The sequence below is a fragment of the Struthio camelus genome, chromosome 2 (genome assembly GCF_040807025.1).
Source record: "Struthio camelus isolate bStrCam1 chromosome 2, bStrCam1.hap1, whole genome shotgun sequence".
NCBI classification, from domain to species: Eukaryota; Metazoa; Chordata; class Aves; order Struthioniformes; family Struthionidae; genus Struthio; species Struthio camelus.
This window is the reverse complement of record NC_090943.1, coordinates 104,823,000-104,850,063: the sequence shown is the minus strand read 5'-3', so window position 1 is coordinate 104,850,063 and position 27,064 is coordinate 104,823,000. Positions and strand designations below refer to the sequence as shown.

General features: G+C 43.8%; 1 protein-coding gene and 1 long non-coding RNA gene across 5 annotated transcripts in view; one reads left to right on the top strand and one right to left on the bottom strand.

Annotated features, from left to right (window-relative positions):
* The window catches only part of EXOC2 (exocyst complex component 2), a 147,899-nt gene extending 138,963 nt beyond the window's left edge, over nt 1-8,936 (top strand). For 2 of the 3 annotated variants that reach the window (XM_068931990.1, XM_068931991.1), the window contains exon 28: nt 1,232-1,686. In XM_068931990.1, coding sequence (XP_068788091.1) covers nt 1,232-1,325 — 94 coding nt within the window. In that variant the 3' untranslated portion in view covers nt 1,326-1,686. Of the gene's footprint in view, nt 1-1,231; nt 1,687-4,846 lie in introns of those variants that run through there. The other variant, XM_068931992.1, reaches the window with a different exon arrangement.
* Nucleotides 8,937-9,081: 145 nt separating this feature from the next.
* Nucleotides 9,082-26,763, bottom strand: LOC138065993 (uncharacterized). 2 transcript variants are annotated; one of them, XR_011139101.1, is made up of 6 exons: nt 25,939-26,763; nt 20,379-24,634; nt 19,836-19,914; nt 18,164-18,319; nt 16,198-17,083; nt 9,082-15,225 (listed from the first exon to the last, which is right to left on the bottom strand). It is a non-coding gene; the product is annotated as an uncharacterized lncRNA (long non-coding RNA). The 2 variants fall into 2 exon arrangements; XR_011139100.1 differs by lacking the exon at nt 9,082-15,225 and having other exon boundaries at nt 16,645-17,083; nt 20,625-24,634.
* Between the last annotated feature and the right edge of the window lie 301 nt (nt 26,764-27,064).

Genomic DNA, 27,064 nt, shown 5'->3' with positions numbered 1-27,064 from the left:
ATCAAGAACTGCATCATTTTTCGTCTCTTTCAGAGTTCTGAGCCCCAGACGGTGTCAAACTTTGTTCTGTTTCCTAGATTATTAGCAATGCAATTGCCAGCACTCCAAACAGTTCATTATAAACTACATGTATCTGTGTTAACACATATTTATGCACTGATTTAGAGCTGTTTATTTCTGTTTAATCAGTCGTTACTACGATACTGAATGATGAATGTGACTATAGTCATTTTCCAGAGGGGTTGCTGAGGAAGCAGATATTGATTTTGTGTTGTATTGTTCTTGATTTTTATTTTTATTTTTTACCATACAATATAATTTCCTTTGTTACTGGCTGTTGAATAATCACAGCTTGCCAAAAGTTTGAGATAATGTGTGTCTGCCCCATCTAGCTTGCTTTTGAAATAGAGTAAAAAGTTCTGAGAACGCTTTCTTCCCCAGAAGACGCATGAAACGTATAGGCAAGAATGTAAAATATAATAATGCATCTCCACTATTGTAATAAATATCTTCTACAACAAAACCATCAATACCCTTGATCCTGTACCTGTATTTTAAGGATTATGATAAACATAATCCACTGCACCGACTACCGTCTTGGCAGCTATAACTGAACAATTTTTATGCTCCAGAATGAACTCATACATAGTTTATTATCTGTAAAGGACAAAACGACGTAGCTGCAAATGAGTGAATACTTCTCCCAGAACAGTCATTCTACCTCTGATCTCCTAGACGTGATCCTAAAGAGAAATTCCTGCAATACCTCCCAAAGACAAGTTTGAGAACTAAATTTTGCAGTTCAAATAGACACCAAAAACCATAGCCTTGATAAGGGATACTGGTTTTATGGCACAGAGTCTGGCAGTTTCTGGATTTTCTTTACATTATAAGAATCTTATGATCCTTCCCTGCCAGTCCTTTTGCTATTCTGTTTTGCGTATGTGCTTCTTTCAGGAGATGGTCTTTATATGGAAGGAAAGGAATATAAAGGTGTATTTTATTACCTTGATAAAATCTCTGTGGGTAAGTCTTCCTCCGGCCATAGATCACCCCTTTATGAGACACACTTACCATATTTCTAAGTATCTGTAATATTCAGATACGTTAACTAGATCCAATTTTAGGCCCTCTATTTAAACAGACAGCATATTTGAAGTTAGAGACAGAATAGCCAGAAGGTTTGGTAATTTTTGCATTTTCAGAATCTATAAATATTTTCTTTTTACAGGTTATTAGAAGAGTTACTGAACAAATTTAAAAGCAGCATGCACTTGCAGCTGACCTGCTTTCAAGCTTCTTCATCAGCAATGATGAAAACATAGACAGTGACACGATGCAAGGAACTCAGAAGGTGAACACAGATAAGCAGCACCCATTTTCCTTTACTACTTCCATTCCTTTGAGCTCTCTGAAGAAGAAAAAAGGAATTTCATTGAAAAGGAAACAATGAGATACAACTCAGAATAATGATATGCAGTATCCTGTTGAATGAGAGTTCCATTCATAAATATCAGGATAAAATGATTTTCTGTCTACTATATGGCATTCTGTGGAGTGGATTAAGCCAGTTTTGTTTGCATACACTCTTCTTGGCTGTATGTTTGTGAGGAAATCTTTGTTTACGTGCTGCAATGTCAGTTTCATTTGTTAAAATACACTTAAATATATTTTTAGCAAATGTCACCTTAATTTTGTGTAGTTAAACATACTTTTCAGTGCATTAATTCTTACCTTCCAAATGCAGAACAATACTGATGTAAGCAATTGGAAGAGTCAACTTCTATAAAGCATGCGATAAACATTACTACTTACAGATGACAAATAAATATTCAATACAATGTGCAAAAGGATACTGCTTCTTTCACATTAAAAAATTATCACTTTTTTTGCTATCATCTACAGTTTTAGTAGTCATAAGTCTGATTTCTTGGGAGGCTTTTTTATTTGTTTGCTTCTTTCTTAATTAAACAGATCTCTCTCTATTATTTTTCCTTCAATCTGAATATTGATGTTAACATTCATATCTGAAATAAGCTTTCTTTTCACTGGAAGTTAACATAAAAGTGCTCTGAGTTTATAAATGTAATTAGTAGGGGGTTTTTTGGAATATTTAAGTGAAATATTTGGTGTTAAGGAGTAGAATAGCTAGTAGCCTGTTGCATAGTCAGAGGTAAGTAAGGAGAAGTACGATATGTCATTGGTTTTGCAGTTTTCTTCTCACTTGTCTTGTTGTTAACAGACTTACTACCACTGTCTTCTCCTTCCCTCTTGTTAGTCAGTCCTCTTTTCACCACCAGCTATTGAATTTGTTTGGGGAATAGGTATTCAGGAGGAGAGAAGAAAATTGTTGCTTCCACTAACATATAATTGCAGAAAGGCCAAGAACTGCCTTCCCAGCTGGTGGGACTAGATTCAACATTGATGTGCATTCTGGGAATTAATACAAAATGAAGGAAGTTATAATGGAGAGCAACTAATATACAAGTGTTTTGGGGTTTTTTGGGGGGAGGAGAGGGGGGGGGCTTTTTAATTTTGCCCCTGAAATTGTGGCTCACACATTAAATAAATTGTGCAGTAGTGATATATTCTTTCTGTACTTACAGTCATTTCAAGTGTGACTTTCAGAAGCTGTGCAGTGAGTTTCTGTACAATTTTTTTGTCAGCTTTTTTCTTTTGCCAGCCCATTTAGATGCTTTAAAACATACAGCTTTAAAAAAAAAAAAAGTATAGTTCTACTAATTATTCTGAAATACTACAAGAAACAGTTTGGTGGACATGTATTTGTTCATGAAAAATTGTATACAAGCAAGCGGTAATAGCTTTTTGAATGGAAGTTTGAAACTTGAAATACATGTCATTATTGGCTTAGCAGAATCATTAAACAATCTGAAGGAATGTTTTGTTAGATGTTACCCATTCTAAGCTGGTCATACTCACAGCTTCTGGTATTAACTGAAATCATTCTTCAGGTAGTTCAATCTGTAAAGCAGCTAGATTCAGAATAATAAAATAATAAGAAAGATGGTCACAAAATTTCCCCTAATTCTTCATTTTCCAAGAAGTGTGATTTCTTTATGACTTCTATTGGGACTTGCATTCCTGCATGTCAGGAATGTTCATAAGAATTGAGAACTTAATTTACAATCTGTACTGAATTAATATAGATTCAGGTGTTGCTTTATCATAACAGCATTCTCTTAGTCATCTTGTGCTACAAAAGCTTGTTGCTTATCTTTAAACACTGAAATAAGTCTGCTGTTTGTGTTTAGTTGCCTTTCTGAAGTACCACTTCAAAACACTTCATTGACAGCAAGCAAGTCAATAATGTGTAAGGGTTTGCTTGAATATATTGCTTGAATTCAGCCTGATATGAAATAAATATCCACAGTCAAGTCAGAGCACTAAATTTCAAGCAATCGGATTTGGTGGAATTAAGAAAATCAATGAACATCATGCAGCAACAGGGTTTATTAGAATCCCTTTGTGTGAGAAAGAGACTTGGGACTGCTGAGACTTTATAGCCAACGTATAGCAGGCTGCAGTTCCTCTGAAAGAAGATCACAAAAAACGAGAAGTGGTCAGTGTGGCTTTGCAAAATACTGCTCAAAGATACAATGAGGTTTAAAAGATGCTGTTGGAAGTGGGAGAAGATGAGGGGGCACACCAAAATACACAATCAGTTAGGGCTCTCAGAGAAAAGGGAGACAGCAAGGAAATCGAACTCAAGTAACAGAAGTGAAAGGTTTTGACATTTAAAGCAAAGATAAGAGCTAAAAACAGTACAAGGGAAAATAAACTGAATTGTTACATGAACTTTGAATCTCTAGAAGAATTAAAAAGCAATATAGAATGAAGAAAAAAACCAACATTGACACTAAAATAGAAACCTGGAGAGCTTTTTTTCTCATTTACGAGAAAAAAATTAGGAAATAATAAGGTTATAAAATATGTCTGACTACAAATGGTTGAATTTTCCTATAAGCCTTCACCTGTAATGTGCTGTGTTGAGATAACCAGCCTCTCAAGATGTTAAAGCATTTTCCTGTTGTATTTTTGAATATTTATTTTGAATCATCATGAGTAGTTCAGAAGGTAAGCAAAGAAGAAATAAAAAGCAAATACAGCATCAATGTAATAAGATGTTGGGGGGATCCAAGCAAGAGCAACAGAAAAGTTACTTGAATCCACTATTAAAGTGATGAAAAAATAGGGGAACATCATTAAGTATCTGGATAGTAACTTAATGAAATAGATAAGTAACATAAAACAATGAAGAAATGCAGACAGTTCTCACCCACAAAATGTTTTTAAAAAAAAAAAAAAAACTTTAGTATTCTTTGGAAAATTGATAAATGAAATGTGCTGTTAGTGCATCATTGTCCAAGGTTTAAACCCCTTCCTATAAATTTTAAAAGCTATTTAGCAGGTTTAAAAAAAATAAAAAGAACCTGCTAAGCTTTGTGCATATGCTGAACTTCAAGAATATGAATAAACTCACTCACATCATCTTCAAGTGTTTAATGCTTGTGCGTACCATTTGAGGATCAGGAAAATTGTATTCTCAGTGGGCTAAACCCCATCCATCATCCTCTAGCTGCATAAAAAGGCCCAAAGCTCAAACCAGTTTAATTTATCTGTATGACAACAGAGAAGAGAATGAGAAATCTGTGCTTTATGTGCTGTAGAGCTATGCTTTGTAAGGGAACTTTTGGGTGTAGCAGTAATGTGTGGCTGGATTGTAAAACTAGGCCCGCTCTTCCGACCTCTCCCAAAGCTATTTGGCATCTCCCTGAAGACAGAAGGTGAGAATTTGAAAGTGAGATTTTTTTCTTCTTCTTCACAGGCAGTCTTTTGGCCTTCCAGAACTGAGGAAATATTTCTGAAGTAATAACATGCTCTTCTGGATGTGTCTGGAACTAGAAAGAGGCAGATACAATGGACAGCCAAGAAAAAAAAAAGTCTAATATTGTGTAGAGCATGATTTGAGCTGAAAAAAAGATAAATGTAGTTATTGCTTGTTTTCATCCTACTTGAGTGAAATATTAACTCCTGCATATGTTTGGAAAAAACAAAGGAAAGAATTGATTACTGATATGAGAGAAGGTTTAATGATGATTAATGTAAAAAGAAAAAATAGATTATAATATAAAAATTTCTGAAATAGAGCTTTTCAACTGCAGAACCTGCTAGATGACATGCTGAAAGTCCCTTACTGGTGAACATCTAACATTTGGCTGGACAAAGCCCTAGGAAATACATCATAAAAACTATTTCTAAATTTAACTTCTTTTTGAGTTTGAATGCAGTGATAAACATTTGCTGTTTCTAATCCAATAGAAGATAGAAATTTGGAATTTCCTAGGTATGATTTTGGCCTTGTGTAAAAGAGAACATCAAAACAAGAGTCTTTTGCCGTGGTTACGTTAGATCATTAGCAAAAATGCTACACACATGGTTTACATTTCAAAACCTACTGCCAGACCAGATTGAAATCTGCTCTAGCCAGCTTCTTTGGACCTGCTAAAATATACCTGAAGTACTGCGATTTTCCCGAAAATACTGATACGATGCTGACTGTGTCAGTATCGACTAATACAAATACCAATTTTTGTCTCTAGCTAGGTTTCTGGACTTGCTAACAATGAGAGATTTTGCATATTTTCCACACTCTACACATACTGCTGTTTTGTTCTTTTCAATATATAATATCTCTTAAAAATTAGAAGGGGGATAAAAACTCTATCCTCATTAGAACACATTGAGACTGAAAGATTAATGAGGTGCTCCTACTGAACCCTGAGATCTGGATCATAACTTAGAAAAGCTTTGGCTGTCTGGATTTGATTGGTCAGGGATGTCCTGTGCTTTGACAAGAAGAAAGGCCCGTTAGGTACACAAGATCAGTAATCCATTTCTTACTGTTAGGAATTCTGGCTTTTGCATGGCACTTAAAATTTTAATACTAGACAGGAGTTAGTAATACACTGACTCCTGTCAAAACTAGCAACAGTATTTGTGTTTATTGTGCCACCTAGGCATACGTAGATGTTTAGTAAGACAAAATGCATTTTGAAAGAATCAGGCTTCCAGATATGTTGGAAATATTTGGGGATAAATTTTTTAAATGTGATGATTGACTTCAAACAGAACTGTGGTCTGGAGTCTCTTGGCATTTCTGCCCTAGCCATGTACCTGGAGGAGTTTTGCATGCTGACCCTTATCCTTAAAAAGACAATAAAAATCATTATGACTTGTAAATTTATTTAAAATATTTTTAATAGAGAATCAAGTTATTTTACAATCCAAGATCAAAACAACAACACAAAAATACTACTGGAATACCTCTTGTACGCCTTTTTGGCAGTGTTCAGAAACCAGACATTTAAAAGAAAGTTTCCAAGGTGCTGAAAGGCTCAACAGCATTTAGTGTTTGGATTTAGAGCCTTTAGCGTTTGTCACTACTTGCTTTCCAGCCTGTCGTTATACTGATAAAAAAGATCATTCAGTTTACCTCCTCTGTCTTCTTCAGCAGTAATCATATCTTGTGTATTAGATGTTAGTACTATCAGGCTATTCATAGACTTAAGACTGCTTCTGCAGTGTTAACGCATCACATGGTTTCTTTCAGCATTGCTAAAGGAAACCATAAAAAATGCTACATAGTTAATTGCAGGCAAAGCAATTTTGAACTAGTTGTGTTACCTGTTAGCATATTTTGACTTCATGGGGTTGACAGCTGGTTTTGTGGCTTTCCAGTACCTGCTAGGTTTTTTTGGCATAGAATGAAAGGGAAAATTGGGAATAACAGGGTGAACTGTTTAATTAGGGAATATGTTTGCCATTTTTGTCCTTAACTTTTCTAAGTTCTCTTTTCATGTAACGCTGCTATAGGTCAAAGAGAAGATTCCTGCAGACCAACCCCCTTCCTCTTTGTGGTCTTCAAACTTCAGTGCTCTAAAATTGCTGTCTTTAATGAAGCTATTAAGAAAACGTGCTAAAATGGTACACCTCTTTCAGGACAAGGGGTTTATCATGTAAATTATATACTTCTTTCAATATTGCCTGACAGGCTAAGAGGCTTTCATTTGAAGAGACACCAATGCATCCTTGAAGTCCATTAAAAGAATGTGTGAATAACTTAAATGACACACTTTGCTATTTCTTTCAATGGGAGCAGAGAGGAAAACTTACTGCTTTTGGAGTAGCAACTTTAACAGTTCTGTGGTTTATTTTTGAGATCAGGCAGTTGGGGGAGGTCATTTATTGCATGTAATCTTTTCTAGTCTGAACATCCAAGGAGAAGAGTAGTCTCTCTTCCTTTTCTGTCATGCTCTCATTATTTAAAGACTTCTAATAGATTTTGTACAGCTTTTCTGCAAGCAGTCCTCCTTGAGGTCAAGACCAAGTAAGGAAAGTCTTCAGCCAAATTCCTTTTGAATTGGAAATTTTAAACAACTTGAGGAAAAAGGAGTAAGACAATGGAAAGTGGAATCCAGCCTTATTTGTAACAGATGCTATTAGCACATGCTTAGATTTATAGCCTATTTTGGCACCATTTCATGTCTTTCTTCTGAAATAACTTTAATGTAGAATATTCCTTGCCGGTCTTAGGCAAAAGGGCCTAAATAAAACAGGGTGCAGTTCATTAAAAATACATTAAACAGAAGGTAAGGATTAAGCTGGGAAGAAGAATTATCTTAACCTTCATTCCTGAAGTGGACCTGGACATGCAAATAGGGAGTAGGAAGACTTGGGTTAACACTTCTGTGCTGTTCTTTCTGTGCATTGAGGACACATGTAGCGAAGTGATTGCAGTTCTGATGTGAATGCAGAAAACCAGGAGATTCAAACCCAAAGCGTGGCTTACCCAGCTACTTTTAGATGCGTGGTGATCTAGAAACAATCATGAGTGTCTTCGTTTCAGTGGCATAGGAGTTTTTATGCTGCAGTATTAATGTAGCAAAATTTTTGTGGCAAGAGATTCTGCTTCAGCCAAGTGGAGTGCGTCCTTTGGTTTTCTTGGTTCATAAGCAGATTTTTAGCACAGAATGTCAAATCAGATAATTTATAAATATGAAGTAAAATTAGCAAAATGAGACAGTCTTCCTCACTGCTCATTACTCACTTTTTCTGATAAATTTCACTCATTTAACTAGACTGTACTTCTGCTCACAGAGGGGGTTCCCCTTCCAGCTTATCTTTTTAGATATTCAATAGATAATTAAAATTCAGAATGTTAACGGTGCTGCCTATTTTTAGAACCCGACATAAATATGGGTAGACAGAGATTTGAAAATGAATTAATAAAGACCAGAGCTCTTAACCATTGTGGTAAAAACGTTGGTAGACACCTGTTGTAACCTCAGAAGTACAGCCGGCACAGGGAAGAAAATTTCCAACCATTTCTCTTCAGACATTTCAGCCCACCAGGGTTGGAGAGCAAGAGAAGGTGATACCTCTGTACAGAAGGCAACATGATTCTCTGAATCACTTTGAATGCTACAAATATATACAAATGCTTATATATATGTGTGTGTGTATACACACACACACACACAAAATATCTGACAAAATAGAACAAACCCCAGTAAAATTTGCTTTTGCAAAGATAAAATTATCCTACATTTCAAAAGTTATGAAGTTAGTAACACATTTGGGTTAAACGTGATAAAATTCTCTAAGGAAGATATCGACTGCAGGCATGTTTTACAATCGTGTCCTGTACCAGGTGTGTCCAGGTTGTGCCTTTTGAGCAGCTATTTAAATGATCTGCCAAAATAGAAAGCTGTTTTCTAGCTAGTGTAATCAGTGACCACTTTAAAAACCTAGGTGGTTCATGGATTAGTTCTTGAGCAAATTATAGTTTTGCTGAGTCTTGCATATGTGAATGTCTAATTTCTTCTTGAAGCTCAATAAACTCCACTCTTCTGGGATCCTTTGTCTAAGGTCTAGCATAATACATTCTGTCTGTATTTTTCTTCTCCTGAAAGTGCTATGCAAATCCATCTGACCTGTGTTAATCCACTCATATTTCGGTCCAATGTTCTGAATGTACTTAGGGGCACTATATTCATAGCACATCAGAGTTGATGTGTTTACTTTTCCAAGACCCCTTTCACATAGTTTTATACGCCCAGCTTCACAGGCAGATTTTGGCACCCAAAATGGGATGTAGGCAGACAACAACAGTTGAAGAGCAGAAATGCCAACACCTGCACTTCTTCGCCTGTGCCTGTAACTCCAAAACATAGCAGGCAAGTGCTTTGTTACCATCATGTCTGCTGCGTGCATGTGTGCCTGCTCACAAGAGTAGTGCTGATTAGCTACAGGCATCTTTCTCACACCTAAAATGTAATTGTAGTTCTTCAATCAAACTTTGCCTATGCCCTCCTACAGCCAGGAGCTCCATATAGATGCAGCAGTTGGGATCTTCAAGAGAAGACCCTTGATAGAGTATCCTCTCAGGAAGAGGGATCTGGTTTTGTGTCCTCTCTTGCCTTTCACAACCATGTCATAGATCCCGTGCTGTAGGCTGTGCTGGGGATGGGGAGTCTCCATCTCCTTCATTTAAGCTGCGCAGAAAAGAATTCAAGATTCCTTGGGCCAGAAAGAAGGAGCAAAGCAGTATTGGTTGCCTAAGTTGTTGACAGGGGAAAGCCGAAGCTGCAGTTTTGAAGACTTATAAAACATTGTGGCTAACAAATGTTTAAAGATGAATTCCTAACTTCTCCTAACAGCCAGTTTCTGTGGCTTTCCACACAGCTTATGTGCTTTTGAGAAAACTTTTTGAGGTGCTTTGCTCAAGGTGTTAAGTATGAATTCTGCTGCAGAACTGAGATATTGTAAAGTTGGGCACGACACTCCAACATGCAGTTTGAAGGAATTTAAACTAAGTTTGCTGCCTTGCCACCCTGGCGCTGCCCTCCACCTCTGGATCAGATTCATCATTGATTACTCAAACTGGTTGCTCAAACTGATCGTTAATTCAGGTTCCTGAACAGGTGGTTGCCAGAATACAAGTGCTGGCTCAAGGAAGAGGGCAGGAACACATGGCCCCAGGGCTGGACGGGACCAGAGCAACCCTTCCTGAGAGTAGGCAGAGTGCTACAAGTCTGCACTTCTTGCATGAGTTCAGCCTCGGTGCCTTGCCTGTCTATGCAGGACATGCAGGCTATGCCACAGAAGAGACTTGAACGTGGATCCATGAAGTCCATCATTAGTAATGACAGTTCTAGACTTAACCTGTGGCAGGCCTACGATGCTTCGGTGAAGTCAGCATTGTGCTAATTCAACTGATACCCTAATGTGAAATTCACTGGCATATTGAAAACTCAGTTTACAAATCCAGAGAAACTTCAGGTAATGCACTGGGCCTTTGATCTCTGACTCTTGATGCATTTTATACAGGCAAATATCAGAACCCATGGAAGCCAATGAAAAAGCTCCCATTGGCTTCAGCAGTCTCAAAAATCACATGCATGTTACTTGCTAAATTAAGTAACAGAGCTGTCCCACCAGGTGTGTTGCAGTCTCCCTGGCAGTGCAAGGTGGGGTACAAAGAGGCTAGCTGAGTCACCCCCCGCCAGCCACCCCGTGAGTAAGTGCCAGTGGCAGGCATGGAAGTGAGATATGCAAAGGCTTAGGTCTCTCTTCTACCCATCACCACGCCCTCCAAAATTTCCTGCCAGAGGTGAATGGTGTCGAATTTTGTCTGTGAGGTGTGTTTAAAAGAGAGGGAAGAAAATGATTCTAATGAATGAATAATAATCCAGACTTCAAAAGCGTTCTTAACGTTTCTGGGAGTAGCATGTAAATAAAATAACTGAAGAAACGTTGTGGGTTCTATCTTAAGACCTCAAGTCAGACTAGCTAGCTTCCACCAAAGGTAGTAACTGAAAACCGTATTCACTGTTACAAATGGCTCAGCCTTTTGGTGGAGCCTTTTTAGTCAAGTTGACCGCTTTAGGTTGAACAGCTCACAGATTTTGGTCTGAGTATGACAACTCTGGTGTGTCATACAAATGAACAGCTAGTCAAAAGCCCCCCCTCCCCCCCCCCAATACGCGCCTATATTTAAAGAAAAGTAAAACCAACACTAGGGCTGCAAAATTCAGACTTGTACACAGTATGGTCAGCCTTAAGTGACCACGTGGTAGTAAGCACTCATCTGGAAATATGTGTTTGAGGCTTGCTGGGAGGTGTTATCAGTATTCATAATGTTGCATTCTATTTAACAAGAGTGTTTTTCTCATCAGTGGGGTCCAAGATGAAGTGTGTTTGCAAGATCAGTCTAGCTGCTTTACCAGTGTTGTTCCTTTTTTGTTTGAGCTTGTACAAGTATGAGTGAATCTCACTAAATGACTCCCCTTTGAAAGTGGCTGGTGCAATCTGCAATCAAACATCCTTCCTGTCCTTTTATCAAGTTGCAGAGAGTGGAACAAAGCTGTGCAGAGCTGCTTGAATCTTCAGTGGCTTGCCACACCACAAAATGTTAGGATTTTTGGAATGATGCTCCAGGCATTTCATTTCTTCTATTTTTCATCCTTTTGGGTTTTTTTTTAATAATTTTTCCCACTCCCCATATTTGAATTCTGTTTGGGTTTTCATCTACTAAATTCAGCATGTTTCAGTGAAATCCAATTTCTCTTCTTTTGTGAGAGTTTTAGAGTCAGGTTTTTTTTAGATTTTTTGTGTGTCTTTTGTTTTTTGTTGGGTTTGCTTTGCTTGGATTTTTATTGGGAAGGGGTTGTGATATGTTTTGTTTATTTGGGGTTATTACTTGAGGGGGATTTTGCAGTGCCAAGGTCTTCTCTTTCTTTCAAATTGCACTTCTCACCAATATATTATTTCAATCTTAACCTCAGTGTTAACTAGGATTTTCCCTCTGGCCAAAGAGACTCTATTATACAAAATCTGTTATATGAAATAAGAAAGTGTGCCATTTTGACCCTGGAATAGAAGAGGGTGTGCAATGGTAACACTGTGACAGTGATGCCAGCAGGAGATAGGAGCTAACAGAAAAAGGCTCGATCTCCTCAAGCGTCTTCCCTGGTAGATCTACCGCTGCTCAGAGATACAAACACACACTTGCTTGTTTTTATATTTGCCGCGCAGGTTGAAAACTCAGGGAAGCACTGCTCTGCAGAGCGTGATCCTGCTCTGAGTGTGAGGAGGAGGAATAAGTGTTTTAAGTCATATAGCCTGTTCCTCCTGTGTACCTGGTGAGTTCAAGGAGGAATATTTCACTGCTGCTTCCCTGCAGTATTTAATGTTTGCACAAGATTGCATCAAGATGTTTTTTTGTCTGCTACACTGCTATGCCTTTTCCACAAGCTTTATGGAAGAGGTGGAAGGGGAATTATATTTCCAAGTTTTTATTTTTTTCGTTAACTTATTGCCTCAGCAATATCTTGTGGCAGTGAGTTCCACAGGTTAATATCTGTGTGAACAGCTAGGAGTTGTTTCTCCTGTGCTTATATGTTGTGTAGAATATTTATTCTAACACTCGCAAAGAGCAATAATTGCAAATAACAGTTCATCATATACAATCACCTTGCTCCTTGCTCATGTGGGGGATTTTGGTGCCCACTGTATGACCTAAGTGCACTGGAGGGCTATAATTCACATATCAGAGCATCCTCAATGTGCATCAGCTGTCCCAGGTGAGCAGTCTGGGGAGACCTTCCCTGCCTGGGCCGCTACAAAGTGAACCATTTAGTGCAGGAAGGAGGACAGACAAAGTTGGAGGCTGCCCTACCACGCAAACCTGTGCCAGGGACATGAACAGGGTGCACGCGGGACCGGATGTTCCTGTAGCACCCAGCTTTTTCCAAGTCTCCAGCCAGCACCATCCCCTCCCTAAACACTCCCCAGCTGAGGCTCATGAGCTGATGACACATAGTACATCCACACTGCTGCATTCACAAGAGGTTTGCGTCGGCTGTGAGGTTGTGTGCAGCTCTGCGCTGTGAGGGGGAGGCAGTTGTCCCACAGCCAGAGAAGGACAGGAGACGGTCCTTCGAGTTTAAATCTAAATGTGGGGCAGGCAATAAAAACGTGGCAAGCAGTTTTCCTACAACTGCTTAGTGCTTTCTCAGATGCTCTGCAAAGCTGATGAAACTCAGTTCTTCTCAATGCTCAGCCCTTAGACCAGTGACTCACTTTGCCAAGCCAACACAGGCAGCTGCTTGCTACCCCCCAGCAAGTTCAGAGATAAGCACTGGAGGTTCTCAGATGCATTTCATGGAAGCCAGCTCAGAATAAAAGGCAGCCCTTCATTTCAGGAAACCTCATTTTTCATTTGTAAAACACTTTCATTCAGAAAAGGTAAAAAAAAAAAAAAAAAAACAGAAAGACAAGCAGAGCGCTACTTCTCTCCAACCTTAGCAAATAAATTGAAAAGTAGCTTAAATTCTTTGAAAAATGTAAAAAGTATGTTTTAAAGGGGCACCACGAATTCCAGCAGTTGCCTGTTGCTTCCTAATTACAATTGCTTGCAATTTTGTCAAATGACAGCCATTTGGGCTGGAATATTCTAGCTTGGAGTCTGCCCCAGTATATTTTCTCTGCCTGGAAATTTTAAGTGGTTATTGATCATTTAGCTGGAAGAAAATATGTTGTTTTTTTCTCCATATGTCAAGAAATTTGGTGACCTTTTCTTCATGCCCCCAGGCTTTGGAAAAAGGACGTGAAATGTGGCAGGATTTTGGCCTGTGTGTCAAGGATGTGCTGCTTGCCTGCAAAAAATCTCCATCCAAATTTTGCCAAGTCATAAGCCTCTGAGGTGATAAATCATCTCACTCACAAGTGTGTACTGAAGCTGGACAGCAAAAAAAAAAAAAAAATTTCCTCCTCAGGGCTCCCTGTGCTTGAAAGTCTGTACCTGAGCCTCTCTGCAGCACAGCCAGGTGCTGAAGCCCTGGTGGCCAGGCTTCAGTAGGGTCTTGCTTGGGTCCTGCTGCCACGAGTGCTGATGGGGCCAGGCAGTAGGAGCTGGAGCCCTAGTGGCAAGGGAGAAGGGACCAGAGTTGGAGAGGAAGAAAGATGTGGGCTGAAGTGGGACCAGGAATGAAAGATGAAGGGAGAAACTGTGCCTTCAAGTCGGTGGGCATGGGACGGGGAAGTAAAAGTAGAAAACATTGAGGAAAATGGCTCCCCTTCCCCTCACCAACTGTTTGGGGCTGGTGGTGGGAGAATATGGGGTTGGGCAAGAAACCAGCTGAGCAAGAAGTGGAGGAGGGAAGGGGGACATGGGCTTGAAGGAGCCAGGGATCAACAGCAAAGAAAGAAAGGAGAAGAAAGGAAGCAGGAGGAGCAGTTAAGGAGCAAGTTAAGGAGCAGTTAAGGAGCAAGTGCCAGGATGGGGGACATCCTGGGTGAGGACTAAGCAGAGAGGATGCCAACCTGCAGTAGTGCTATAAGCTAAAGCAGCAGGTGTCTAACACTACGGCCAAAGGGTCCTAAATAACACTATCACACCTTGTTGCTTTAATTTGACATCTCCCTTCCACTTTTGTCTCCTTAAGCCAAGGAAACTGCACACCCCCAGACACGCAAAAACGACACAGACAAGGCTAATGCTGATATTTCTTAACTTTTGACTATGTAGCCCATGTGTGCATAATATTGCACATGAAGTGCAAAAAAAAAAAAAAAAAACCAAAGCAAATAAGAGATGTGAAACTTGTGTGATTAAAGAGACTTCCTACGAGAGTTCAAGGCAACACGCTAACTTTCAGCAATAGGCTTTGTAAATAAGTGGTCTTGTAAACTGAATGAGTTTGTAAATAAAGAGTTCACTTTCTGACAAGCTGAACACCCACCTCTTCAGTCAGAGCACCAGAGGTAACCGACACCTCTGAATCACAGGTCATGAGGCCTTTCTAAATCCTGAGACCTGTGCTGAAACCAGCCCTTATCAATGTTCTTCTTTCCCAGCGCTACTGAGACGTGTTTCATGTGCTCCGGTTGCATTCTCCGACTCTTTTTGACCCTTTTGTACCCCCGAGGCATGTGTCACAGGCAGGAGATGGTAGGTCCTGTCCGATAAACCCCTATCCTTGCCAAAGAGTCTGGGATTTCCTTCTTATTTAGGATAACGGACATAATTGTTCCAGCAAACAGGTTGTTGGGGGTTTTGTTTGCCTTACTTCAGAGAGGTGCATTTTCTTCATCACCACCCTCCTCTCCCAAGTGTGGTGCAGAAATCTTCCTCTTACAACACTGAAAGGATACAAGTGCTATGAGCGCTTTAATTCCTAGCTTTAATTCCCAGCTTAGCTACCAGTTTTCCTCTGTGATCATTAGCAAGTTTCTCGCTCCCTTTAAAAGCAACTTCTAAGGTAACTCTAAGCCCTAATCTACCACTCAGTGCACTGCTCACCGCTAGGCTCAGTCCTGCCATCAGTGCATCCACCACACAGCGGCCTATGTGAAAGTCCTAGCTCATAAATTGGCCCGAAGGCTCCCCCGTACCGCTCCTGCAGCTTCATATGCCGCCCTGAGACCTTGCATGCATGCTCCAGGGCTGCAAGGGCATCCCAGCAGCCCTGCTGCAGCGGCGCATGCTCACTCCTTCCTCCCACCGCCATCGTGGGAAGCAGCACTGACACCTTGAGATGCTCCTTGCACTGCCAGCATGGAGAGCCACGCTCAGGTGAGAGCAACAGCTGGGGCTGCAAGCTCGCGAGGGGAGTTACAGGACCCCTGCGCTGGTGCTGCCGGGGGCAGCGTGCCTGGAGGCGCTGGCTGCAGCGACTCTGAAAGCCAGCAGAAGGTGAATTTTGGGTGCGTAAGAGTGCAAAGGGGTCCCCAGTGGGGGGGACCCACTTCCAGGCACTTCTAGTCATATGGATGACTGCATCTGAGGAATGCTATCCACATTTTGGGTTGCTTTTTTCTTTTTTTTTTTTTTTAATCTAAACTTTGATCTTTCTCTTTTCAGCAATCTCTTTGTGTAATTTTTTTAAAGATAGTGGTGGAGGAATCGCCACTTTTACTTCCATTCTCCTGCCACTTGTCTCTTTGATTTAGACAGGAAGCTTCTGAGGACAAGAAATGTCCCTTCTTACATGCTACTGCACTGGGTAACCTCATTTTGGTTTGATGTCTAGACAGCAACGCAGAGGAGCGAATTAATAATAAAATCTAAATACCCAAATGTTTGAAAGTTCTGTCTGACAGCCTCATGCTTACCTAGTCTTTTTTGGAGTTTTTGAGGGTTTTTGGTGGTTTTGTTGCATTTGGCTCCAGCATGAAGATGACCTGATTAGTGAGTGTCTGTGCATGCACATGTGCATGCTGATCATACATTGCCTTTATTAAAATGAAGTAGGAAAATCTTTGGAAGGAGGCAAGCCATTTTTTCAGAAGTTCCTTGGCACCACTGAAGAAAGAAAAATCAGGTCAATTCTTTAAATGGAAAGAAGTCCCTCACTTTTAAATTCCCTAACTGAGTAGAGCAGCCTAAGTGTCTAAAAAGAGCAGTTTTTGTTTAGCTCTACTTAAAACAATCTGGGCCAAAGATTCATGCATATGTGAATCTTTTCTAGGAAGACACTTCAGGCTCCTCTAGTGATCTATGTTGTGGCTGTTATGAGTCTCTATTTACATTGCCATAGCTTTGTAAAAACGCCAAGAAAGAAAGAGACTGGCCTCCTATTTATGTGTGCTTTGAGTTGCTTTCATAAGCAGAGACCTTGATTCATCAGTTTGGGAATCTCCAAAGTAAATGCAGCTCTCATTTACATCATCTTGAGGCATATCAAGGAAAGGGGTGGTGGGAACACTGCAGTTCTTCGAAGTGTTTAGTTGATGTTTTAGGGGTTCTTCTAAGTTGCACGACAAACTGAAAGGAGCCTATTGCAGCCTCCAAGGTCAAGGTGCTTAAAGGTAAGGTCAGACTCCCAGTGCTCTCTTCCCTTCATTTTGACTATCGGTTTTGAGCCATGTTGGTTCCTGGAGCTGGTCCCAAGCATCTCCCTTGAAAAGGCTTGAGGCTAAACCAAGCATATATTGCAAAAGCTCTGCATAGTCCCATATTGCAGGAAAATAAAGCTCTTGGGTTTGCTGCTTCTCTATGCTACTTAAAAAAAAAAAAAAAAAGGAAGAAAAACAGTAATGAAAATGTTAGTGTTCTATTCCCTGGGGGAAAAAAAAAAGAGATTCAGGTTTCATTTGAGATAATATTAACTAACACCCCCACCACCAGTTTCAGTCGTTTGATGGATGAAGGCTAGTCTTTAAAAAGGTTTTGCAGAGGGAACTCCACAGCCATGACCTCCCCGTATCCATTAAACCAGCAACTTCAGCTCAACAACTGAACATATAAGTTGATCCTAAGTCCTCTCTCCCCCTCCACACCACTTCTAAGCTTCAATTCATATAGTAACTGCTGAAGTAAAATCAGGAGAAATAAGGACTATATATAAAAGGGCTGGAGTAAAGTCAAGTGGCACCTCTACTCTATTTCTGAGTAAGTGTTCTGTTTTTAGAAAACCGGGTTATGCACATAAACTCTGAACTGTGCTTCAGCCCTCCCAGTGCTGCCGTGCACTCTTGCTGCAGGCTATGAAGAGCAGGGTGCTCGCAAGGCATGTTTTTCCCTGCACATGCAGGGCCTCAAAGCAGTCCAGGCCTTTCAGAGAGTCAGCTCAGCACCTAAAACCAAACTCTTGCTGAACAACAAAAGATAAAGCCCAGCTCCCAGCTTGGCTGTTCTCCAGACAAACATGGGGCAGACCCCCTTGTCCTGTGTCACGGAGGCAGTGGAGCCAGGCTTTGCATTTGGTCAGCAGGTAGGCGCAATGACAACGGCCCCAGACATCTCACAAGCAGGGTGACCAGAGCCAAAAGGCACGTGCCACCAGAAGAGCCCGGTAGCAGGGATTCAGCCCACAGGTTTAAGCTTAATGCTAGCAAATCTAGGTGGGTGAAAGGAGGTGGACCTGTCTGGGTTTGAGCCTCTCGTCTATTACCTTCCCTTTGGGAAGCCGCTCCATGCCACTGGGCAGGGGCATGTGCAAGGCAACTGGAGATCGTTTCTGGTGGAGAAGGTGGGAGAAGGAGCCGCCCTGTGCAGGCGAGGGGCGATGCCGCCGTGCAGGGCACTGGGGGCACCGCCGGGAGGCAGCTGAACCAGCTCAACACCGCAGGGTCTTACCGGCAGGCTGGGAGGTGTCGCTCTCCTGTGGGGGGATGGTCACCCAGCACCTCGTCCCACAAGTGCAGGCGAGGGCCTTCCTTTCAACCTGCGCCTAGAGGCAGAGCTGTCAGCAGGGACCTTCGCTGCCCTCTGCCACCGCCTCCTTCCTCCAGCCTTGTTTTCCAAAAAAAAAAAAAAAAAAAAAAAAAAGAAAGCTTGCAGAAATGCAGCTTTGGTATAGACGTGCGTGAAGTGGCCACATAATAATGTCTTACCAACCGCAGTCCCTCTGCTGAGAGACCCAAGGAAGAGCTTTAACCCCAGCCCCCAGCGCGCTCCACCCCGCCAAGCCCAAGGTCTCTCTTGTGACTCCCCAGAAGCACGCCCCATTTTTGAAGCCTGAGCTGGGCATGGGGGAAAGGTTTTCCCTGGCGACTTTATTTCCCTCTTGGCTCGCCATCGTCTCCAGCGCGGGGGGCTCCGGGTGCCGTGTGCACCAGCACCTGCTGGCCCTGCCTTGCAGCCCAGCAGGGCGAGCGACGACGCTGTTTTTTGGACTTTGCTGCTCGTGTTGCACCTAAGTCCTTCCTCTCGGGATGGAGCTCTTTGGGTGTTTAGCTGGCATCCTCTCACAGCCCAGGCTCATCAATGTTGAACTATTTATACCAACCACAACAGCTTGACCTGAAGGTATTCCTGCTAGATTAGACAGGTGACTGGGGAGACTAAGCTGAGCCAGGACGTACTTCTTTACTTCCAACTTCCATATCTGCTAGTAATGCTGCGTGGATTAGTGTCTATAGTTTTTGTGTGGCGGTTGTTTGATTTTTTTCAGTTTTGCTATTCTTTTTTTTTTTTTTTTGTGCCTGTTTGCTGGAGTTTTTCTGCAGGAAAATTTTAAAGAAATTCTACTTCCGCCCTGCCCCACCCCATGAAATAAAAAAACAAAAGCAAAAAAAAAAAAACCCAAATGTCAGAAAACTCATTGCTTTCTCTGCAAAACAGAATTCTTACTGTCCAGCAGCCCCTATTTTTTGACAGGCAGAAGCGAAGCAGACAGACCTTTGACAACAGTGGGGAAAAAAAAAAATGCAAACACCCTCCCACACGGGATGCAGCTCAATTCCCAAGACCGATGCTGCTGTCACGAGTATAGCTGGAGCTGAGGGGAGCCGACAGCCCCACCTCGCTGTCCTGCAATAAGCCCACTGCACAAGTGGCAGTGCAGGCTGATGGGCAGCTGCAGGTGGTGCTGAGTTTCACTAACTGCCCGCAATGCCCATCTCAAAAAAAGAAAAAAAGAAAAAAAAAAACAATCTCACCTCCAGCATCTAATAGTGTGCTTTCGGTTTTGCTTCCATCTATTAGTGCCCATTTGGCAATTTCCTGTCCTTACGCTAGTGGCAAGCAGAGCGCGAGCGAGGGCTGCGCGGTCATGCCATACGCCCCCTCGCCCCATGCCCCTCCACGCAAGTCTTCCCCTGCCCCACGCGCCCTCCCGCAGAGCATCTCTAGCCCCCTCTGCTCCTGGGCTGCAGCGGGCTCGCAGCAACACGTCGCTTTTTGCCCTCTCCCTTGCATTGCCTGCTCTGCCCAGCGCGCGCTTCGGGCCACCCAGAAAACGGGAAAGGGCTGGGAGGGGATGCAAATCAGAAACAAATAATAAATGGGTGCTCATTTTTGCCCTCACCTGCCTTTGCCTAGGTGCGAGGGTGCCCCTGCTCCCATGCTGGCCCGGGACACGCCGTGAGACGTCTGCGTGGCGTCATCTGAAAGGTCAAAGCTAAATGTCAGCTCAGTCGCTGCCGCTCCGCTCCCTCGGCAGCCGGGCTCGCAGCGGGTGGCTGCCGCGTGCCCCCCCGGCCGCCGCCGCCACCCCGACCCCGCAGCACCGCGAGCTCGAAGGCCCCCGCGGGTCTGCTGGGCCTCGGGGCGCCCACCGCCCAGCCCTTGCCCCTGCCCGAAGCCACCTGGGGACGGTTCCCTCACCCGAGACTTTGGGGGGGGCTTAGGGCTCCGTGGCAGGGGACAGCCATTTAAGGGGGGGGGGGGAGGAGGGGGAGTGCTATGGGTACTCAGCTTTTCCTCTTGCACGAAACGTGAGCCAAAGCCAAGCCGGCAAAGGCAGCGGTAATGCAAATACTGCAAACAAATGAAAGGCAGCAAACCACCTTCGCTCCCCCTGCCTGAGCGGGCCCCCCCCCCCCCGCCCCAACCAGCATTTCTCCATTACCAAGAGACAAAACCGGTAGGTGAGACTGCAAAAAGGTGGCGGTGGGGTGAGGGGAGGCACGGAGGCTCGGAGGCTCGTTCAAACAGGAGAAGAGAAAACAACAACTTGAAAAAAAAAAATCACTGGCGTGAAGTTCCTGATGCCAACCACAGAACAAAAGGAACTGCCTTTTTACACAAGAAGATGCAGTCAAGTGGCTGCTGTTTTTGTATGGCTGATGATACACTGCAAGTACAAGAGTTTTACCTTGAGGTGAAGCGTGCCCGTCCCTCCTCAGCAACGCCCAGCTCACGTAAACCCTGTTACTGGGTGGCAGGAGCTGCCCTTCCCAGGGGTGGGAAGCTGTAGAAAACCATTGTAGAGACAGCTAAAGACTGTGCTGTCTAATACCACCAGTTGCCGGTGTGGTTTGCAAGCACGGGACTGAAATGCCCTGGGCCGACGGGAGCTGTGCAGGATGCCTGTGTGTTTGCAGGTGCCCACTCTGCTAACTTCGCTTTGTGCAAATCCTTGGGTTATAATTCTTCTTTTTCGATCTGAAATCAGCTCAGAAGATCTGGATTCTCATTTCAATGGCATTCGGGCATTTTCTAAGGCACAGGAGACTCTGCCTCTCCTCTTATCCCATTTTTGGGGGACGCCCTCTGAGGCTGAAGGCAGCAGAGGCTCTTTCAGGAAACACTTGGAGGATGCTGCCTCCAAGGCACCCCAGCAAGCCGGGGAGGACTGTGCTCAATGTCAAGCCAGCAGATTTGAGACTGGTAAATTCCAGCAGACCATGCTATAGCAATGGTATTTCCTGACTGCATTTATTATATATGCCCTGCCTTCTTCTCATTGTATGAATGGTCCTTGTAATGTGCATAGTTCCCAGCCAGGCCTACTGTTTCATGCCCCTTGGTAGTATAGAAACACAAACACACACACACACACACACACACACAAACACACACACACACACACACACACACACAAACACACACACACACACACACACACACAAACACACACAGTGCCAAAGAGCTCGCCGTCTAGTTGGAACAAAGATGCAAATATCAAACCACTGAGAACAATATGGGAAGAGTGGGGTGGGCAGGGGGGAGGCTACAAGTAATGCCAGTTCAAGCCTATGCTTGTATGTACAGGCACCACTAACTGAGGGTGTTCTTTGAGTGTTAAAAACAATTATCCAAATATTTTTCCTATATAACCGGAGGAGCCATGAAGGGCCAGCCGTGTTTTCTGAGCAATGTGGCAGAGAGCATTCTTAAGGAATACCAAGGGGGAAGCAACCTCACCTAATTTTCCAAATTTACCCCACTGTTTTTATCTTTTAAGTGACGGAGGTAAGTTCAGTGCTTCTCCCGTCTGTTGAAATTGCCATAAAAAAAGCAGGAATGCACAGGGGCACTGCCACTAGTACTAGAGGCGTTGCACACTTGTCAGATGATGCTTTATCAAATCTAGGCCAAATTTCTGGGCTGTGAAGCTCCTGTGCCCTCGTCCGCACATATGTTCTCAGCTCTCCACAGATGTGTAGTGGAGGCAGCTATCTCCCCAGATCCTGCGTGCTATTTCCACAGGGGTCTCCTCTGTAAAAGCCCTCAGAGGAGGGAAGCATTTGCCACTTCCCATTTGCAATGCCCCTCCTCACTGCGGGTACGTGATGAGGAAGTCCCAGTCCTCTAGCAAATGAACCAGGATGGTGCCTAGCCCTCCCTCCTGTGCACTTCACACCCTCTCCGTCATGGTAAACTTTCGCGTAACTCCATGCATCATTAAACCACATCCCTGCCAAATCGAAGTTACTTCAGGAGCTTCCTCCCAGCTCCTGACGGAGGGAGCCAGAGAAACACCCCGCTGAAGGGCCAGGGCTGCCAGCAGTGCTGGCTGCCACCCTCGCGCGCGCCGCAAGCCGAAGAGCCCTTGAAGGGTCCGTTGCTAGACTGCATTTTAATTCTGTCTTTTTCGGTAGATGCTGACTGAAAGGTTAAGCCCCTGAAACCTTGAAGTTAGACACTGATAGTCAATTTTCTTTTAAAGCAGGTTTTGCTCGCTTTTTTCCTCCTTATGAAAGCTCGTCTGGTTACTTGGTGAGGTGGTCAGAAGGGAATCGGCATCCTATGGATTATTCAGCAGACTGCCAGCCACCATTAGGGATGGCCGTTTCAGCTTAGCTGTGAGGTGAAGCGACGCACTCACACAAACACACGCACAGGAACATGATATCACACACGATTCGGTTACAGTGCCTGATACGGCCATCAGGCAGAGTCTGATTCACTTCTGGAATTACTCTGGTCTGATGCTGCAGTCAGATTGCTGAGCCCATCGCTGCAACGTGGGGCCCACAGTTGCCACAAGTCAGGGGTGAATCAGCCGAGCCAGGGCTGGCCTTTTCCTAGGTATAACGTGCCGGTTGGCACCGTGCAGCACGAGGCCCGCTACGGCACGGAGAACGAGAGCAGGAGCAAGTCAGCACTCCTGACAGACACGTTCTCATCGCCAGCGCACTGAGCACACAATGATATTTTTTTTTCTATTTCACCCACAGAGAGTTCGTCGGAGCACCTACGACACAAGCGCGCAGTTGCAGACAAAGCGCTGTCTGCACGCCGGGGCAGCCTGATGTTCAGAGTCGTTCCCATGGAGGCCGCTTGTCTTTTCTTGTAAAAGAACAGATTCAAGTAAATTCTGACTCTATATTCCCACCTTTACTTGACAAACAGAACAGGGAAATGCCATTAACACGCAAGCGTTCCTCAAACCACCTTGTTTTTGCTAGTCGTTCACTGCCAGTCACAATGGAAACAACACCACTTCCTCCCACATGCTGTCAGTGCCTAGACTGTAACTACTCGCTTTTAATTGAATTAGCCAGCCCGTTGCTTTTCTGTTATCCTATACAAAGCAGCTATATTCTGCAAACACCTTGCCGAAGTGACTAAATCAGACAATGAGATAATTATTTCCACTGCATAACTCACTTTGGTTACAAATTGGCCATCAAAACACCAGTGGCTTTGCTCACAAACTGTCAGGTTCATGGGATGTCCTCTGCAGTTAAGTAACATCATAGACTGGCTCCCAGATGACTAAGGTCGGCTCTGTTTTTCGAACAGACACTTTACTATATAGGGTGAAATCTTAGCCCATCGAGTCAGTGGAATCAGGATTTCAAGCCCCCACCCCGCGCCCTGCCCCAATCTGCCTTCTGAGACTGAAGCGTTACATGAACACCTCAGTTTCCACTGAAATAATACTTGTTGCTGCTGTTGTTACTGCTCTTACTAATGCAACTAAACACCCTTCACAATATTCCTTAGAGAGGAAAGAAAACCTTTGCTTTAATCATCACCGTGAAAAGTGCTAAATGGCACTTTTACATTGTGAATAAATATTTCCTTTGTGCCCATCTCAAAACTCCCTTGCTTTCAATGTGTTTAAAAGCAGGCCAAAAGAAGCTCCAGAAAAGGGTCATTCTTGTAGTGGAAGGACAGTTTTGGATAGCCTTTAGTCATGGCTTTATCCTGGACCTACTGCAGAGTTTTTAGCTGCCCCTTGGCAAACCTCACAAACAGGTTTCCCCACCCGCACTGCGTATAGTATAACCTTCCCTTTTGCCAGGTGGAGGACCTAGCCCTGTGCTTACACAAGGCTCGAAAGGCAGGGGAGCTGGAGGGGCTTTCTAGGCACTGCCACCAGCCTGAATCCTTCTCAAGCATTGTGTAGACACCTTCACCCGGTTCGTGTGGCCTTTTCCATCTGCCTGTGCGTCAGGGCAGGGGACGGCTTGTTCCCGCAGCCAGGCGTGCAGCGTGGCTGTGAGGGGCTCCGTGGGCCATGGAAATGCCCCCTGGGCAGGGCTGACTGGCTGCCTATGGAAAGGGACGCTGCTGACGTGCAGGAACGGCTGAGTCAAAGCAATGCCATGCACGCTGGGCACGCGTGCTTCCTCACACTTGCAGCTCACAGCCATGCCTTCTTCTGGTAACAAGGTTGCGGCATTGTCAATGCGACAGGCTAACACATCCCAGAAAAAAAGAAGCATCGACTGGTAATGGCAGCTGGTACCTTTTTATCATTTGTAACAAAATTAATAACTTACTAGGACTAATCACTGCTTAAAATTAGCCTTGCTGACCCATTAGATCCTTTGCAGTCTTGAGACGCCATGGTATATGCAGCAGGAATTGCAGTCTCCATTCCAAAAATAATACCCTTTCGTGTCTCCCTCTGAACACAGCTGCAGAGACCTAGACGGGAGCAGGAGCACATGGGTAGCTGTGGGGAGACTCTTACGTGAAGCCAAGGAAGCTTTGCTTGACATTGTTGAGGAACTGGGGAATTATTCAACATCCCACTTTCACTATGGTTTCACCGTGTCAGGACCACTTGTTAACTTTTGCTCCTCTTAAAAACGTTCTCAGTCCTCGCATGGGTCCTTATCTGATCTCTGGGCTCTCAGTTCCTTCTCTGTAGCCACCTTCTCATCTCCCTCAGCATCATCTTCTTGTCTCTCTGCCTGGCCTTTCCATGACCTTGGCTGTGTTACTGGCCATGGTTTCTCTGACATTTGCAGCCTCCCCATGTCTCTCTGCCCTGCTGAATTTCTTTGGGACTTCTCCAATAGCTTTCAGTCTCTTGCTTTTCTCTCCCTTTAGCACCAAGTCCATCCCAGTAAGGTCTATCCCAGTTCAACATCTGCTTTTTCCCATTCTCCTAGTGTCACTGCAAGCCTTCTGGCAAAACCCTCCAATAATGCCCTCCTTCACATTCCTCCTCCTGTAGCCTTTACTACATGGCACTGATTTCCCTATATACCCAGCTGTACTGCATATTTCTGACCTTCACCATCCTCTTCATCTTCCCTGACCTCCCCTCCTTCTTCTTTTCAGAGAACCAGAGGCTGCCATATCCTTCTTGTTGTGCCTTCTTTGTTTTTTCCCTCCCTCCCACCTCTTCCTCAGTCTGTCTCTTAATCCAAGCATTACGTATTCCCCAAACTCTCCCCTGACCTCTCCTTATGCCTTCGGTTATCAGTCCCACTGCCAGCTTCCCCTGCAGCTAAGGCCAGCTTCTGCCCCTTTTGAAGCCCTTTTGCTCCCTGTCCTCTCCTCCACACTCACCTGGCGTTGCCTCCTACCGTGCTCCTGGATGGCTCCCTTGCCACTACCAGGCTTGCCTGCTCCCTGGCCTTTTACCAACCTGCTCTTAAGCCAATGGCTGAGCTGCTGCTGCCTGTTCCCTCTGCCAAATAACCTACCCTCCGCTGCCTGTTCCCCCTGCAAAAATAACCTACCCTCCCGGCACAGCCACAAGCAGCAGCTTATACCTACTCTCCTCTTCCAGTGATTTTTAGCTTCTCTCTTCCCCCCTTTTTGGGGGAGATGAGGGGGTTTATAGATTGATTATATTTTTCATGCCCTTCCTGCTCCCCAAGTCTGCCTGTGCTGCCTTCTTTTTGAGAAATAGCTGACTTCTCCTCCTGGCCTAAACCCACTTCTCCACTCCAGACCACTCTTGTGAAAAGCAAGGTAAATTTCAGCTGCCAACTCACCTTAGCATCAGGCACTAAATGGCCATAATAATCCCCAGCTAAAGGACTCCTGGCAAACATATTGTCGTCAGCCTGCTTTACTCCTCCACACTTGCTCTCCACCTCCTTGTATCCACTGGGTCCCGTCCTGTGGATCGTGGTCTGCCTTGCTTGTCCAAAGATGGAGAGTTTTCCTGGGAAAGATATGGTTTGGCCAGTATTGGAAAGAATGATGTTGATAACCCTCATTTCTTGACAGACTAATTTTTGCATATTTTCATTACCAGCCTCTTTGTCAGAGCACACCGGCAGCCCTTGGAAAGGCTGGAGGGAGAGGTCACACATGACTGCTCAGTTGCCTGTTGCCACCATTATAAATCAAAAGTACCTCCCCAAGCTGGTAGCCAGGGGAAGGGAACAGTGGTACCAGAATTGCTGCCCCTGTTCTGGAAGCGCCAAGCATGTGGAAGGAGGAGGAGGAGACATGGGCGTGCAGTTTGTTTTCCATATGATCTTGCAGGACTAATGGGAATGAAACTGGCCAACTGCAACAAATGTAATTTTGGAGGGATGAGGGTCGCTTGCTAGCTGCACACACACAGAAACACTACACGCAAAACGTTCATTTTTCTTAATGATCTAGGTTATAAAAAGAAGAAAAGCTTTCCAAAGAAAACAAGAATCAATTATCCTAATTAAAATGAAGCCAAGTACAGATTTTTGTTTTTCTCATTGCTAAGTATCTGCACCTAGCAATCTGCAGGATGGTAAGCAGCACAGAAACCTCTCTTCAAATAATAATAAAAAAAAAGCGAGAAAGAAACCTTTCCCACTGACTTCCTGCATAAATCCTCTTCATGACCCCTTGTGCGCTAAAGCAACCCCCACCAACACCTCCCAGAAATGAGCTCATCAGTTCCAGAAAATGCAGCGCCGTCTCCTCTATGAGACAGGGATTGTCAGATACTCAATGTCAAGGGCTCATTCAGCTTTTCCGAGATTAGTGCCCCCACAGCACACGTCTAGACCACTAAATGTGGGCCAGATCCTTGGCAAATATATGTAGATATACGTGCAGAGAAGTTGACAGTTTCAAACCAAGAGACACCAGCTGAGGAATCGGGACCTGTGGGTTTGATTCAGTTGT